Below are 15212 nucleotides of genomic sequence, written 5' to 3'. Positions count from 1 at the left end.
CGATAATCTTGACTTAATGCGATCAAGCAAAGGTTGCCAAAATTATAACTTGCGAGGATCACCGCCAATATGCAACCCCAGATAGAGGATAAGTAAATGGCCCATCTTGCAATGAAGAAGATAAGCCGCCTCGGCCAACCAAGAGTCATGAATGTTAACATCAACTAGCATGCTTTTGTGGAAGTTCACCTTTAGGCCAGATGTCGTCTCAAAAAGAAGGAGCAAAGCTTTCAAAGCTCTAATGTTTTCCCAACTACGATCTCCAATTAACAAAGTATCATTAGAAAATTGTAAATGAGTGATTTGAACAAGATTATTGGCGCCCTCCGTATAACCAAAGTAAAGGTCAGCCTCCACTAAAGCATTCATCATAATATTCAAGCATTCAACTGCTATTAAAAATAAAAAAGTGATCGGGGTCACCTTGCCTCAACCCACGTTCAAATTTGAATTCATTCGTTGAGTAACCATTAACTAGAACTGAAGCAGATGTCGTGCTAATGCATTCCCTAATCCACTTACATCATAAGATAGGAAAATTCATTTTTTGTCATGACTGCTTTCATATAGGACCAATCAATTGAATCCAAAGCCTTCTCAAAATCAACTTAGAAAAGAATCAAGTCTTTTTTCAGACGCTTAGCTTCTTCCACCAACTCATTAGCAATCAGGATTTCGTCAAGAATTTGTCGACCATGAATAAAAGCAGACTGCATTTCTGAAATTATACCGGGCATATCCTGGCATAATCTATTGGTGATAACCTTAGAGATAACTTTGTATAAACTTTCGACCATAGAGATGGGTCTGAAATCATTTAGGCGTTGAGAGCTCTCAACCTTAGGAATTAAGGCAATGAAAGTATTATTTATACCTCTTGATAACTTCCCGTTCCTGTGAAATTCAGAGATGAAACGCATAAAGTCATCCTGAAGTTTCGGCCAAAAATCCTTGATAAAGCTCAAATTAATACCATCAGGTCTGGGGATCTTATACCTGTCACAATCCCACACAACTTGCATCACTACCTCAACAGTGAAAGGTTTAGTTAAATCTCCATATTGTCTGACATTAAGCATCTTGAAACTGGGATTCTCAATGCTAGGTCTTTCAGCAACTACTAATAAAAAATGAGATGAGAAGTGGTTAAACACCGCTCCCCGAATGTCGTCCACACTCTCAACAGTGACACCATCAACAATTAACGAAACAATAGAATTTTTCCATCAATGAGAAGACATAATGCAGTGAAAGAATTTAGTGTTAGCATCTCCTTCCTTCAACCAAAGTAATCTAGATTTATGCTATTGCATGTTGGTGTAGATGCGAGATAAGGAGTGTAAGTCTGCTGAAAGAGAGTGTAACTCCTCTACCTCCTCAATTAAAAGATTGAATTCCTCCCCTTTAGCATCAAGAGATGAAACGTGATCCTGAATATTGCTAATACGGCTTTCAAGATTTTGAGTGTGATTCTGATGCCAGGTATTCAGGCTCCCTTTAATCAGCTTTAACTTTTCCGTTAGAACATAACCACCCCACCCCTCAACATAATGAGACTGCAATTTATCCCGAACAAATTGAGTGTAACCTGGTAAATCCGCCCAACACTTCAACATGCGCCTAGGACGAGGACCCTAATTAGCTTCATCCATAGTTAGCAAAATGGGACAATGATCAGAAAGGCCGCGAATTAATGCATCATGGATAAAATGAGGCCAACGAACACACCAATCTTCAGACAGGAGGAATCTATCAAGACGGCTCATAGAGACAGCATCCCCTCTAAACCAAGTATATTTTCGATCATAAAGAGGAAGATAAAAAAGAATGTTACTATCAATGAACTGGAATGGGAATAATCTTCAACACTCGTGCCAACCCCTCTGCTCTTATGTTCAGTTGGAAACTAAATGGTGTTAAAATCACCACACACACACACACACCAACATAAGTCGCTAAAGTTGCTAAGAATTGAACCAAGGCGAGTCCAAACATCCTGCCTAGTGAGGGGGTCACACGGAGCATAAACATTTGCAAGGGTAAACTCGCCCCCATTCTTCACCATAACACCTTGAATAATAATTACATGAGCCATACTCCTAGTTAACCAAACATCAACCTCAACTATGTCCCAAAGAGTCTGAATACCACCGGAAGCCTCCACATAGATTCTATAAGAGTAACCAAAAGTTTGACTACCTCAAAGAGTAGCATAAACAAAATCATCAATATTTTCCAACTTAGTTTCTTGAATACATAAAATCCACGGACAATGAAATTTCACAAGTTTCTGAATTTCTTTTTTTCTCCAAGCCCCCCAAACCTCTAATGTTATAAGAAATAAACTTCATTTTGACCGCCAACACCCAACACAAATACAAAACACAAGCTAACAACCGGCTGAATTACAAACAAAATTTGAGTTGCTACCTTCCACGCCCCCACTACCTTTTGTTACTTTGTTCATCGAATTGCTTGGCTGAGAAAGAACATGGAACATGTTAGAGCAATCACCCTTGAATTGTAAGTTAATAGCTTTACCATTGTCCACAATGTCTTTGCTGCCCCTATTCGATTTATCTTGTAGAGTAACCCAATTTCTCCAATCACCGTCAGAATCTGTGGAAGATGGTTTTGCATCCAAAGACTCGGCACATGCGCTACCAACATTGCAAGAGTGTGCTAATTGTTTCTTTTTATGCTTCTTGAGCATTCGAATCAAAGCTTGGCGATCTTTGAGTGACATATGAGCAACACGTCCCATACTAACAAGAGAAGGATTATGAATAAGAGAATTAGCTTTAGAGGCACCCTTATGTTGTTTCAATTTATCATTCATCTTTTTCTTTCCTTTATGCGTGAAAATAACATCAACATCACCCAAATGATGATCCTTAATCCATTCAAAACTCCACGGACCCGAGATTGACGGATGTTTGCGAGAAGTAGAGTAAGAGGTTGTCGTGGTGGGTTTCACTTTACTTGAAGCGCCATTACGTCCGTGATTTGGATAGTCAATAGGTGGAGCTGATTGGCCTTATGTGGCTTCCGATAATAAAGGACATGTGGGGGAACAAACAAGTTGTTGTTATGCTTCGAAAGTTGCAGATACATGAATGTTATCGTCTTGCTCATCTCTTATGTAACCTGCCGCTTCTTTTGCTGGATTTTTAGATGTTGAATTCTCCAAAACCTACTTGAGCTCGTGGACAAGGGCCTCAACAATGGGTTCCGTATTATCAAAATCACCAAGCTGTTCGGAGAACTCAGAGGTAGAATCTAAAGCTTTGTCATCTAAACAGACATCACGAGCAAAACCAGGTTCAATGTCCTCCACAATTTTGATACTATAATGTTTGTCATCAATCAAAATATTCTCCACAACATTAATAGTATCTAGAAGTTCCATACTAATAAGAATACGAGCAAAGTCAAGACGCTCCAAGTTAACTTTAAATATCCACATTTTTTAATTTCATAATTTTAGTCCCTTACTTTTTCAATTTGTAAAATTAGGCCAACACTTAAATTAAAGTTGACGTGATTTTTTTTTTGTTTATATGATGTTGATTGCCAATGTAGACGTCACAACAACATTTTAATTAATTTTAATTAAATATTACCAATATTAATATATTTTTTATAACTTATAAAATGAATTAAATAAAATAATAATTGTTATTTATATATTTTATTAATTGATGGTATATTAGTAATTCAAAATTTATGAACTCTCTCCTTCATCATCATCTACACCCACCATCTTATTTCATCAAAAATTAATAAAAAAACCTAGCAGCAAGATATAATCATAGCATATATTGTATATGAGAGGCAGGGTCGTCCCAAGAAAATCAGAGACCTCTAATATTAAAAGTGGATCCCTCATAAAAAAACCCAACAAAACAATTTGTTAATAATTAGGGTTTAATAAAAATTAACCATAATTTATATTATTAATAACCAGCATTCAAACGGGCATTATGTGCCTGTTTGTCCAATTTTTTACTTTGCTAACGCATGTAAATTATAAAAAAAAAATGATGAAATTTTAATTTTGATTAAAATTATCTATATAAATGTTTGTGACTTTTAAATAGTAAAAACTATGTTTAACTTTTACCAATAATATAACAAATATAATAAAAATTCTTATCTTTTACAGTACCACCAATAATATAGCATTTTTAAAAGCAAGCAAATTTGTTTAATAATTGATTATGTCAATCCTAAATTGGCTAATAAAATTATTAAACTCTCCTCAAAATATAAAATAAAATTATTACCCTAATATTTGTTTTAGATAAAATAATTAAACTAACAAGTCATAGGATGTTACTACCAGTACTACTGTACTTTTTCTTTCCAAATAATATTACTCTTCGCGAACTCCAACTCTGTTATCTTTGTTAATGCCATCTTCCCGAAGCATTGTGTGAAGCATGACTATTATATTTTTATTTTTTTTGGGTTCTACACAGTTTGATTCTGCACAAACTATTAAAGTATTGGGTTTGTACATTTTATGTAAATTTTAATCTTGTGGTAAACTAGGCATGGAGAAAGTGCGAAGGTTCATGCTGAGTGTTCTCATTATTATAGAGATGGTCAAAAAATCAATTGTAGAAGAAAATAAATAAATAAGTAAATTGACAAATATTTTTAATTTCAATGATATGATTAATAATAACATAATTATAAAAAAGATGAATTGCAGAAGAAAAAAGAAGATTAACTGGTAGAATATTTTTAATTTCAATGATACCTATAACAATATATAAATCTATAACAATATATAAAGGGATTTTTTGGGACTAATTTTATCATTATTCCAGTTATACCTTTAAACAAATTTGTTTTTAAGAATGATATATTGATTTTTTTTTTTTTTTTATAGAAGAATGCTATATTGGTGTTGTTGAAAAAGATAGGTTTTTATTTTTTTTTATTTTTTATTATATTTGTTATATTGTTGGTAAAAGATAAACATAATTTGTCCTCGTGAACTTAGTTCGGTTGCTAGAGACAATGCATAAAATATGCAAGGTCCGGGGTTCGAACCCCATCCACCAAAAAAAAAAAAGATAAACATAATTTGTTACTATTTAAAAATCACAAACGTCTATACATGTAATTTTAATTAAAATTTAATCTATACTAATATTATATACTATATACAAAGAAAATAGGCTTGAAATTTTAATTAAAATTAATAAAACCACTCTTATGTCTTTATAGAGAGAAACTTCAATTTCTCTCTAAACTTTCTTTCTCCTTCGTTCATTGACGAGGGGTGATTTTAGGTTATTTTTTGACCTAGAATCACCCCTCTGCATCTTTTTTCCCCTTTTTCTTTCAATCTAAATAAGTGGGTTTCACATCTATCAAGTTTTTTCTTTTGTGTTTTTGTGATTTCGTCATCTAAGTCCGGCATTTTGTTGTTCGTCGTCTTGTGCGGCGTTTGATTTCACGTCTTGTCGCGGTGTTTGTTTAGTTCCTATTGGAAGATCTACATCAGTCAATCTACATCCGGAAACATGGGTATTTCGGTGACTTAAGTTTTATCATATTATTTGTAGGAATTTTGTCGTTGTATGCTATTAACTTGGGTGCTGTGAGTTTGTTCGTAGATTCACCATTTACGTTTTTAGCGATGTTTGTATCTGATGTACTCTATCGATTTGAATGAATGAATATCGTTTTGTTTTTGTAAACAAAAAAATAAAAAGGCTTGAAATACCTGGGTTTGGGCTGACTTTTTCATTACCTATTTTACCCTTCATTTGAAATATTTTATTTACTATTTTATCCTTTAATAATATTATTTTAAATTTTAATTAAAAAATAATCTCATTAAAATAGGAAATATCCCACTACAGTAGGAACATTATTATCAATATTATATATGAAGGGGATAGAGATTTTGAGCTGAATTTTTTATAATTTCAATTATACCCTTAAATAAATTTTCCTACATTAATGTTATATTTTCGATGGTATTAAAAAAAGATAAGGATTTGTATTATATTTGTTAAATTACTGTTGTTATTGAAAAAGATAAACATGATTTTTTGGATTTATTACAATTTGAAAGTCACAAACATTTGTATTTATAATTTGAATTAAAATCAAAATTTCATATAAAATAAATACAATTTATAATTTACACTCATTAACGCCATAAAAAAAAAAGGAAAAGACGAGCACGTGAGTCCTCATTTTTCGTTAATTTTTACAAAATATATTGCTTAAATTTACACTTGTTAGTGCAGTAAAAGAATAAAAAGATAGACACAAAATGTCCATCTAGATGCTAGATATATGTAAACGATGTGATGAGGAAAGAGATAGAGAAAATTACATATGTACTGTGAGAACCTCTTATGCGGTCACAAGTTTTATATATAAGATTTGAAAAATATTATATATCGCGACAATATTTATAGCGAATGCATCACGATTCAGTTACATAACCCCACTAACCAACCAAAGTGATTTCCACCAAATCCAACATAAAATTTGTTTTGATATTTTTGTTTTAACTGAAAATAGCCATCGTGAAATTTCACGAATGAAAAATTCGTGATGTATAGCAAAAAGGTAGAAAAAAAAGAATGAAAATCATAGCCATCGTGAACCTCTTATATGCGGTCACAAGTTTTATATATAAGATTTGGTCACACTCATAATAATGAAAAAAGGTAGGAAAAAAAGAATAAAATAATTAATGTATATTATTTTAAATGATTTATATTTTTGAGTGTGTTTCTAAATCTTATGTTCAAAGTTTGTGTCCTACTATGTACTTAATGTCATGTCTGATCATCAAACTTTTTGGAATTGGGTTCAATTTTAGAAATTTAAAAATTAGAGAAATAAAATTATGATTTAAAAAATGGAACGACCAGAATTTTGTATGAGACAAAATGGAGAACTAAAACTACAATTAACCTAAAATCAATTTGAATTTCAACCAAAGCGCGTATTAAAATGATGGATTTATGAGAAGAGGAATGATATTTGAACAACAATTTGATACAACTTTTTTGACAACCTTCTTTCTCTTTCTTTTTATTGGTCAAAAATAATGGAGAGAGAAAAAGGAAGAGAGCGTGTAAGAATATAATGTGAATATAAGAGAGAAAATTGTGTAAAAGTTATCACAAAATAATGATTGTACAAATATCATTTCTCTTATGAGAATAATGGATATTCTCGAAGGGTTGTTAGTCAAAACAACTGCATGCACAGTAAATGACAAGAAAAAATAACGTGAACTTAGCTCAACGCCGTGCCATGCGCAGAATACTTGCCATTTTCCTTGACTTTAAGAGCACTGCGTGCTTAATGAATAAAAAATCTATGATATGTCGACATTGTGCCCTAGGCAGAACAAGAGCATCACCTTTTTAAACACTCATTGCCACAACACATTACCACCAATCAAGTTAACTACAATGTCTTCACCAATAGGAACCATCGTTTTCAGCACCATTGGAAGAGCCCAATATGGTTTTGATGTTTTCTACACAAACCTCAAGAACCACTCCAACCATGATCACTGCCTCACCGATGGTATATCAATAAACTTCAACGCCCAATTCACTGATGATGATCAAAAAACCATTGTGTTTGTCTCTGAAAGAACTGGGTCACCACGTTTTTATCTAAGCAAACTAGGAAATGAACCTGAACTTCTACCTTCTCCTCTCAACGCTGTCTTCCTAGATCGTCCAACCATAAGAAACGGTAAACTCTATTTCGTTTCAACGCATGAACAGCCAAATGAGCTTTTCAAAAGCTGGACAGCAGTTTATTCGACTGCGATCAACAGCGCCGGCACAAGCACTTTCACTAGGCTTACACCTTACGGTGTTGTTGATTATAGTCCAGCCGTTTCTCTCACCGGAAGTTTAATCGCGGTTGCTTCCTACGGAACTCGTCGATGGAACGGCGAAATTAGAGAGCTTGAAACGGAGATAGTAGTGTTTGAGGAATCTGTCCCGGAGAACCGTGTTGTGGTGAGCGAACGCGGTGGTTGGCCGACGTGGTTGGGTGATTCAACATTGTTCTTCCACAAAATCGCCGAAGACGGTTGGTGGAGCATCTTTCGGATTGACTTACCGGACACCAATCTAAATGGATTTCCAGTTCCATCGGTTCGCGTTACGCCGCCTGGTTTACATTGTTTCACTCCCGTCGCAATGCACGATGGTAATCACATCGCTCTCGCAACTCGCCGGAGAGAAAGTGATTTCCGTCACATCGAGATTTTCAATCTCGAGACACAAACATTCCAAAAAATAACAGAAACAATAAACCCTAATTTTCACCACTATAATCCATTTATCTCCCGTGATTCTTGTTACCTCGGTTACCACCGATTCAGAGGCGAGTCAAGTCAAGGTGAGTCAACATACCCACATCTCGACCCTGTGAAGTCTCTGGATCCTAACATACAGTTACTTAGACTAAACGGTTCATTTCCTAGCTTCTCACCGAATGGTGATTTCATCGCGTTTAACCACGGTTTTGATGTTAGAAACAATAGTGGTGTCAAGATAATCAAATCCAACGGTTCTAAACGCTGGAACTTAATAAAGGGAAGAATGTGTTTTGGTCACGCGTGGAGCGCAACTGAGAAGAACATTATATACACAACTATAGGTCCAATTTTCCAATTGGTTTCTAAAACGGTTCAAATTGCACGTATCGAGTTTGACTCGGTTCATCTCACTAACGATCAGGAAGAGATTCCGTATACGTTGAAGATTCTCACAAAAGATGATAGTGGAAACAACGCGTTTCCATCATGTTCACCAGATGGAAAATTTGTCGTGTTTCGATCTGGTAGGTCGGGGTTTAAAAACTTATACATAGTTGATGCAGTTAATGGAGAGTTTGATGGTGGCTTAAGGAGATTAACAGAAGGGGAATGGATTGATACAATGCCGTGTTGGTCACCAAAGGGTGATTTGATAGCATTCTCATCGAATAGGCATGATGGTGGCAATAGTCAGGCTTTTGGGATTTATGTGGTAAGGGTTGATGGGAGTGGTTTGAGGAGAGTTGAGGTAGGGAAGGGTGTGGATGGTGAAAGGGAGATGTTGAATCATGTTCGTTTTAGTGGTGATGGGGAGTGGTTGTTGTTTACCGGTAATTTGGTTGGTCTGACGGCAGAGCCGGCGTCGATACCAAATCAGTATCAACCATATGGAGATTTGTTTGTGGTGAAATTGGATGGGAGTGGATTGAGGAGGCTGACATGTAATGCGTATGAAAATGGAACACCGGCGTGGCATTATGGGGATTTGTTGTTGTCTAATGATGATGATGATGATGATGATGATGATGATGGTGATGCTTGTGATTGGGATAAGTTGAAAGGTGCATTTGAAGAATCGCTATGGATTACGACGAGTGACAATTGACTATGATACCAGTGTTTGATCATAATGAATGGTTGACATAACCAAGTTGGTTATGTACAAAATCATTTGATGTTTGAGGAATGTTAGAGACACTCTCTTTTCAATAATTTCTTCAACATTCATTGGATGAAATTATTGTATGACCCACTATTTTGAACGGAATCTATTTCTAAAAATGTGAGATCCGTCATGATTTAAGTTAATAAAAAAAAATGAGTGGTGGAGAGAGTTTTGAAAAGAGATTATTTCTTTGATGTTATGTTTTTATAATAATCAATAGTAACAATTTGTCCCATTGATCTTTTGTATAAGTGATTCAAAGAAAATATATAAGAAGCAAAGTCAGAATGGTAGTTTGTCTAGTTGTTATACTTTCTATGAAATTAATACCATGAATGTTTGTGGTTAGTGATATATATTTGTATGGTGTTTACCTTCGGTTAAAGGACATAATGTATTCACCAGGAGTTAATTTGGTACTTACTGCTCGAGAAAGAAATAAGTAAATTAAAGTAAGTGTTGTGAAATTGACTCAAATTTGGAGAATTTGAGTTTGCTGAAGTTGTCAAAATTGGAGTTCGATTTGGAGAAATCGAAGTATGATTTTTGGAGCAGAATTGACACTTTCATTTGTAAAAAATTGGAGCACGATCTAGCAAAATCGGAGCACGATTTCGCGCAGAAGAATAAAAATAAAACGTATTTTTATGGGTCTGATTTGGTTCCAATTTATGAGGGATGCTTTTACTATAAATATAGACATTGTATCAGTGTAAACCTTGAGATAGAGGGGGCTGAAACAATGGTTTAGAAAGACAACAACAAAACTAGGGTTTGTATAGAGTTTGATTCTTGGCAACAATTACTAGGGTTTGAGGGTTGATTCACCTTGGGAAACACTATTATGATTGAGTCTCTTGGTTACGCGAAGAGATTGGGGGTTTGGGTAGAATTAGGCGGGAGACTTATTCTTGTAACCCATTGATATCTCTTTTGTAAAGTTACTCATCATATAGTGAAACGGATGACTGCTCTCTCCCCCAGACTAGGTCAATTTGGACCGAACTAGGTCAACAAATTCTTTTGTGTTCTCTCTTCTTTTCTCTCTCGCTGTTTTCTACTTTTGGCTTGTGTTTAAAATTGTTCCATATACTTTGTTTTGGTTGCCTGATTATCACTTGCTTCACACATCAAGTTTGTTATTGGTGTGATTTTTCATCGAATTCGGAGCAGCAAGTTTATCTTTAACAAACCAATGACCATTATTTACCAAAAAATAAGCCAATGACCATTAAGTACATATCATTTGATGATTGTACAATGTTATAACATAAGAAAAGCACATGATGTGTAAAAATATTTTCTAACTTCCTCAACTGAGCTGGCAGAAACAAGGGTATGTGTCTAAAATTTTCTTTTTTCAGTAACGACACTGTAACTAAGTAGTTGCAACATTTTATACCTCAGATCAACATTTTTCTCTCTTCATTCATCAGATTGCAACCAAATTGTTAACTAAATTTTCTATATTTTCAACCTGGTTGAAAATAATTTCCATTTCCCAATCTTATCAATATATCATTCATCTTGACACTTGAGTCAGTGCACAACTCCAATCACATTAGTATATACCTTCTTTTCTTCTTCGTACTTCTTATAGTAGCAAGTCTATGTTTCAATTGAATTTAATATCGATTTGTGTCTAGTGAATTAGCTTTAGTGTATGTGCTTACCAGGTTGAGAAAGTCTAAAGTTATTCACAATTGGTTTTCTTAAATTTGGTTTAGAAGAGTTTCTTAGAGTTTTCTATAATGAACTAACCTCAACATAAAAAAAATATGAACATAACAATAATTTTATTTTTTTTTTAGGTTGCAATAGTTAAATACAAATGATTTAATTTTTTATCTGATAAATACAAAGGAACTGGTACATCTCATTTTTAACTTCTGCCTTTGCAGGAAATATGAACTCTCTCACGTGACACATGAGAAAATATGAGAGAGAAAAAAATTTCCCACTTTGCATAACACTCTATATTTTTTTTTTGCAATATTACTATAGAAATGCAAAACATTTTCCAATAATTACTTCTAGCTAAATGTTCTTATTTTTCTGTAGAGTTAACCTATCAACAAGTATATCTAAAGCTTCCTTCATCCACCAATGCTGACAAACATCTCTTGCTTCAACAACATTCATCTGCAAAAAGTGATTGCAAAACAGAATAATTAGTATTTGCAACTACATAATTAATTAATTTGAACCATATAAAAAACATGTCTTCACTCATAAGCATTATTTTTATAAATTGTGGTTTACACTTGTAAATAATATTTTCAATTTGTTAATTTTTTATTACAAGATACAAATATTTACAGGGATTAAAAACATACCCATATTCTTGTACGTAGATTTTTCTCAGGCCAGTGTTCAAGTTGTTCCTTAACAAGTAAGGGAAACATGTGACCTTCATAGTATGTACCATATCTCTTGCTAATGAAACTCCATTCACCCAATTCATGCTGCAATAATTTGAAACAAACACAAACAATTTCAGTCTTGTTTTAAATTTTTACTAGTTTCTAAAATTATGTAAAAACAATTTTGAAAAAAAAAATATATATCCAATTAATTAAATACCTCAACAGTTCCTATAACTCCTGCTTCTTCAAGGGATTCTCTGCAAGCTGCTTCTTCTAAAGATTCATCAAGTTCCCATCCACCCTGAATCAAAACAAATAAATAAAAGGATGTTAATTTTAGTATATGCTTATTAGTGAACCTAATTAATTAAGTCAATCTCTTTATGTGAAAGAAAGAAATCCCTACCTTTGGAAACATAAATGATTGACCCTTTTGTGAACTAACAACAAGTACTTCCAATTCATTACCCATATTGCCATCAATGTCTTGTTTATATCTGTATGGGATGCACCTACACAATTGGACATATTAATAAATGTTAGTCAATGAAAGTAAGAAGCAATGAATGAATGAATAATAATGAAGGGAAATGAAGCTACTAGGCCAAGATTAAAAAAAAATTAAGCAAATTATGAATGCAGTTTATTTCTTGCATGATAGTGCATCTCTAATCAAGATATATCAAAAGAATGATATAACTCATTTGATGTCCAAAAAGAAAGAAAGCGGATTCACTATGGTTAGTCTGATCTCGATCTAACGGTCACCAAACTGATAAAACTATATATAAAGTAAAAATTTGAACAGATCTGCAGGCTGCAAAAATGAACTTACCCTACAACTTGACGACCACCAGTTTCATTGTATCTTTGCATCTGCCTTCCAGAACGAGATACCAAACAAACCATCTTCTCTATCAAAAACACTTAATTAACTTTTTTTACTTAACTATCAACTTCAAAAAGCTTATAATCAATTAATAAATCACAAACTACCCACAGATAGAAAGGATCTTTGATCTATATATAAGATTAATGAGAAGCAAAAGAATAAGTTGTAGATTGATAAAGTGTAGACAAAGGAAGCTATATATAGATATAAAGAGTTGAAACCGTTGGAAAGGCGTGTGTTGTCCTCGTATAATATATAGTCAATACTAAGCAACCTTATATCTTAGTCAAAAATAAATAAATAATAAAGGAACCTTGTTTTTTATTACATGAAATATATGAAAATTAAAATATGATACGCGTAATTGTCGTGTAGTTGGAAGTATCTATGAGACAATGAGATTAAATTTAAGATAGAGGCTTCTATGTGGTTTCTCTAACTATATATATTTTTTATTTATTATTAATGTTTACATTGCTAAGTCTACTTCTTGCTGCTGCTATTTAGTGTGTTTGCTTAGTCAATCAGCTGACAAAAATAGAATATTAGTATTATTGTTTTTAGATAGGTACTTCTTCAATAGAATATTAGATCATGATTGAGTCGTGATTAATCGGTTGACTTTATTGATGAAAAGTAGTTATCTACATTATGTTATATGCATGCACAATTGATAGTTTGAGTTAATATAATTGATATTGGATTTTCTAGTTTAATTATTAAGAGAAATTTACATTCTTCTCTCTTCCTAGAAGCTTAAATAAAACACATCTCATGTATTAAAATATACTTGATGTATTGCTCCATCATGGAGAACTTCAAAGATACCTACCATAGGTTAAACAATTTTTTGAACAATTATAAAATTGCTCAATAAACTCTTTAATATTTTATTTATGCTTTCTACAATTATTATAAAAGCTCAATAAATTAGAAAATTTCTTGTTAGCCTACTTGAATATTTTTTAAATATTAATTATAATTTTTTTTTGACAAAAATAAAATGATATTTATTCATTCAAATCGAGAGATTACATCATTCAACACCGCTAAAAACGTAAAGGATGAATCTGCGAACAAACTCACAACATCCAAGTTAATAGCATATATAATGGCATAATGCCTACATAAATATATGATAAAATTAAAGTGACCAGAATATCTATGACCTCCGGATCTGCAATGTTGACGCTCAAATCTTTGATTGAATAATCGCTCTTTCAAGATGAATCAAATGAATACCGCAAAAAGACGGGAAATCAAACAGCGCTGCACAAGACGACGAACAACAAACCACCACACTTAGATGATGAAATCACAAAGAAAAAACCTAGATCTATGTGAAAACCACTTATTTAGATTGAAATAGAGAGAGAAAAAGATGAAGAGAGTGATTTCAAGTCAAAAATTGACCAGAAACCATCCCTCAATGAAGAAACTGAAAGAGAAAACCTAGAGAGAGAGAGAGAGAGAACTACGGCTGACTTGATGGAGAAGGAGAGAACCATGTTAGTTAATTACAAAATTATTTATATCTAACCTTTGTGCTCTTTTTATTTTTTCTAGCTGAGATAAAAATTACAACAGATTTGATAAAACAGATACTTAATTTATATTTCTTTACCCTCTAGTATTAAAATCTACAAGCTCATCCCTTAGCGAATTGATATCTCTCCGTTAATAAACACATGTAGTTTGAGAGTCAAATTCATATATACCTGCAATAAAATAAAGGTCTGGTTAACATGTGTCCTAATGATATTGTTTAAGAAACACACAAAAAAAAAACATTCATATTGAAAATACAAATCAAACGCATGTAAAAGTCATAACTACATAATTTTTCATGTAAAAATTACCTTTTTAGTTGCTTAAAACAATATCCTAAGGACACTTGTTATTATTTCTCATAAACAATAATATTGTACAAGATATATGTTGTGCATGAGGTTGTACTCAATAGTCCTATACCTGGTAGAAAAAAATTAATTAAATAATTTTTTTTTACAATAATTAAAGGATGTGATTCTATTTGTGTTCAAGTACTTTCTTATTTATAATTGTGATCAACCAAGTAGTTCTCCAAGTAATATACCTATATTAAGCCAACATGTCTTCTAGTAACTAGGTTCTCTCTCTTTTTTTACGTACAAAAGATCAATAGACTTATATATCATTAAAGGTCGAGTCACCACAAAAGTGTGATATTGTGATGGATTTAGAAACTTAAAATATCAAATGGGTCACTAATGTTAACAAATATGGATTTACCAAAAAAAATAATCAAATCAACCTGTATTTTGTTCACAAACTCATTTAATATCCGCTCATAGTAAGATTTAGTGAAAGATAAATTGAAAGTTTTAATTCGACCATTCAAATTGATCTGTCTTATCTATCTTTACACCGATTAATAAAAAAGGTATAGCACAATGGGGCAGATTGACTCATTCTGCTACCCCT

At 32.9% G+C, this 15212-nt stretch overlaps 2 protein-coding genes across 2 annotated transcripts; one reads left to right on the top strand and one right to left on the bottom strand.

The window, feature by feature from the left end:
* Window positions 1–7443: 7443 nt before the first annotated feature.
* Window positions 7444–9514, top strand: LOC25482538 (uncharacterized). Its single transcript, XM_013611117.3, has one exon. The coding sequence runs from the start codon at window positions 7458–7460 to the stop codon at window positions 9429–9431; it is 1974 nt and encodes a 657-aa protein (XP_013466571.1). The 5' UTR covers window positions 7444–7457; the 3' UTR covers window positions 9432–9514.
* A 1798-nt stretch (window positions 9515–11312) lies between these two features.
* Window positions 11313–12921, bottom strand: LOC25482537 (nudix hydrolase 17, mitochondrial). Its single transcript, XM_013611116.3, has 5 exons — window positions 12693–12921; window positions 12264–12369; window positions 12075–12158; window positions 11828–11956; window positions 11313–11633 (listed from the first exon to the last, which is right to left on the bottom strand). The coding sequence occupies exons 1-5, from the start codon at window positions 12764–12766 to the stop codon at window positions 11529–11531; spliced, it is 498 nt and encodes a 165-aa protein (XP_013466570.1). The 5' UTR covers window positions 12767–12921; the 3' UTR covers window positions 11313–11528.
* Between the last annotated feature and the right edge of the window lie 2291 nt (window positions 12922–15212).

This window comes from Medicago truncatula, chromosome 1 (assembly GCF_003473485.1).
Source record: "Medicago truncatula cultivar Jemalong A17 chromosome 1, MtrunA17r5.0-ANR, whole genome shotgun sequence".
NCBI lineage: Eukaryota > Viridiplantae > Streptophyta > Magnoliopsida > Fabales > Fabaceae > Medicago > Medicago truncatula.
This window is presented reverse-complemented; position numbering and strand designations above follow the sequence as displayed.

What these genes read in the sequence shown, in the direction of transcription:
- LOC25482538 (XM_013611117.3), top strand. Translation starts at nt 7,458, where the DNA reads ATGTCTTCACCAATAGGAACCATCGTTTTCAGCACCATTGGAAGAGCC.
- LOC25482537 (XM_013611116.3), bottom strand. Translation starts at nt 12,766, where the DNA reads ATGGTTTGTTTGGTATCTCGTTCTGGAAGGCAGATGCAAAGATACAAT. An exon ending in AATCATTTATGTTTCCAAAG is followed by an intron (nt 12,159 to 12,263) that starts GTAGGGATTTCT and finishes GTTTTGATTCAG; the next exon opens with GGTGGATGGGAACTTGATGA. An exon ending in ATCTACGTACAAGAATATGG is followed by an intron (nt 11,634 to 11,827) that starts GTATGTTTTTAA and finishes CACTTTTTGCAG; the next exon opens with ATGAATGTTGTTGAAGCAAG.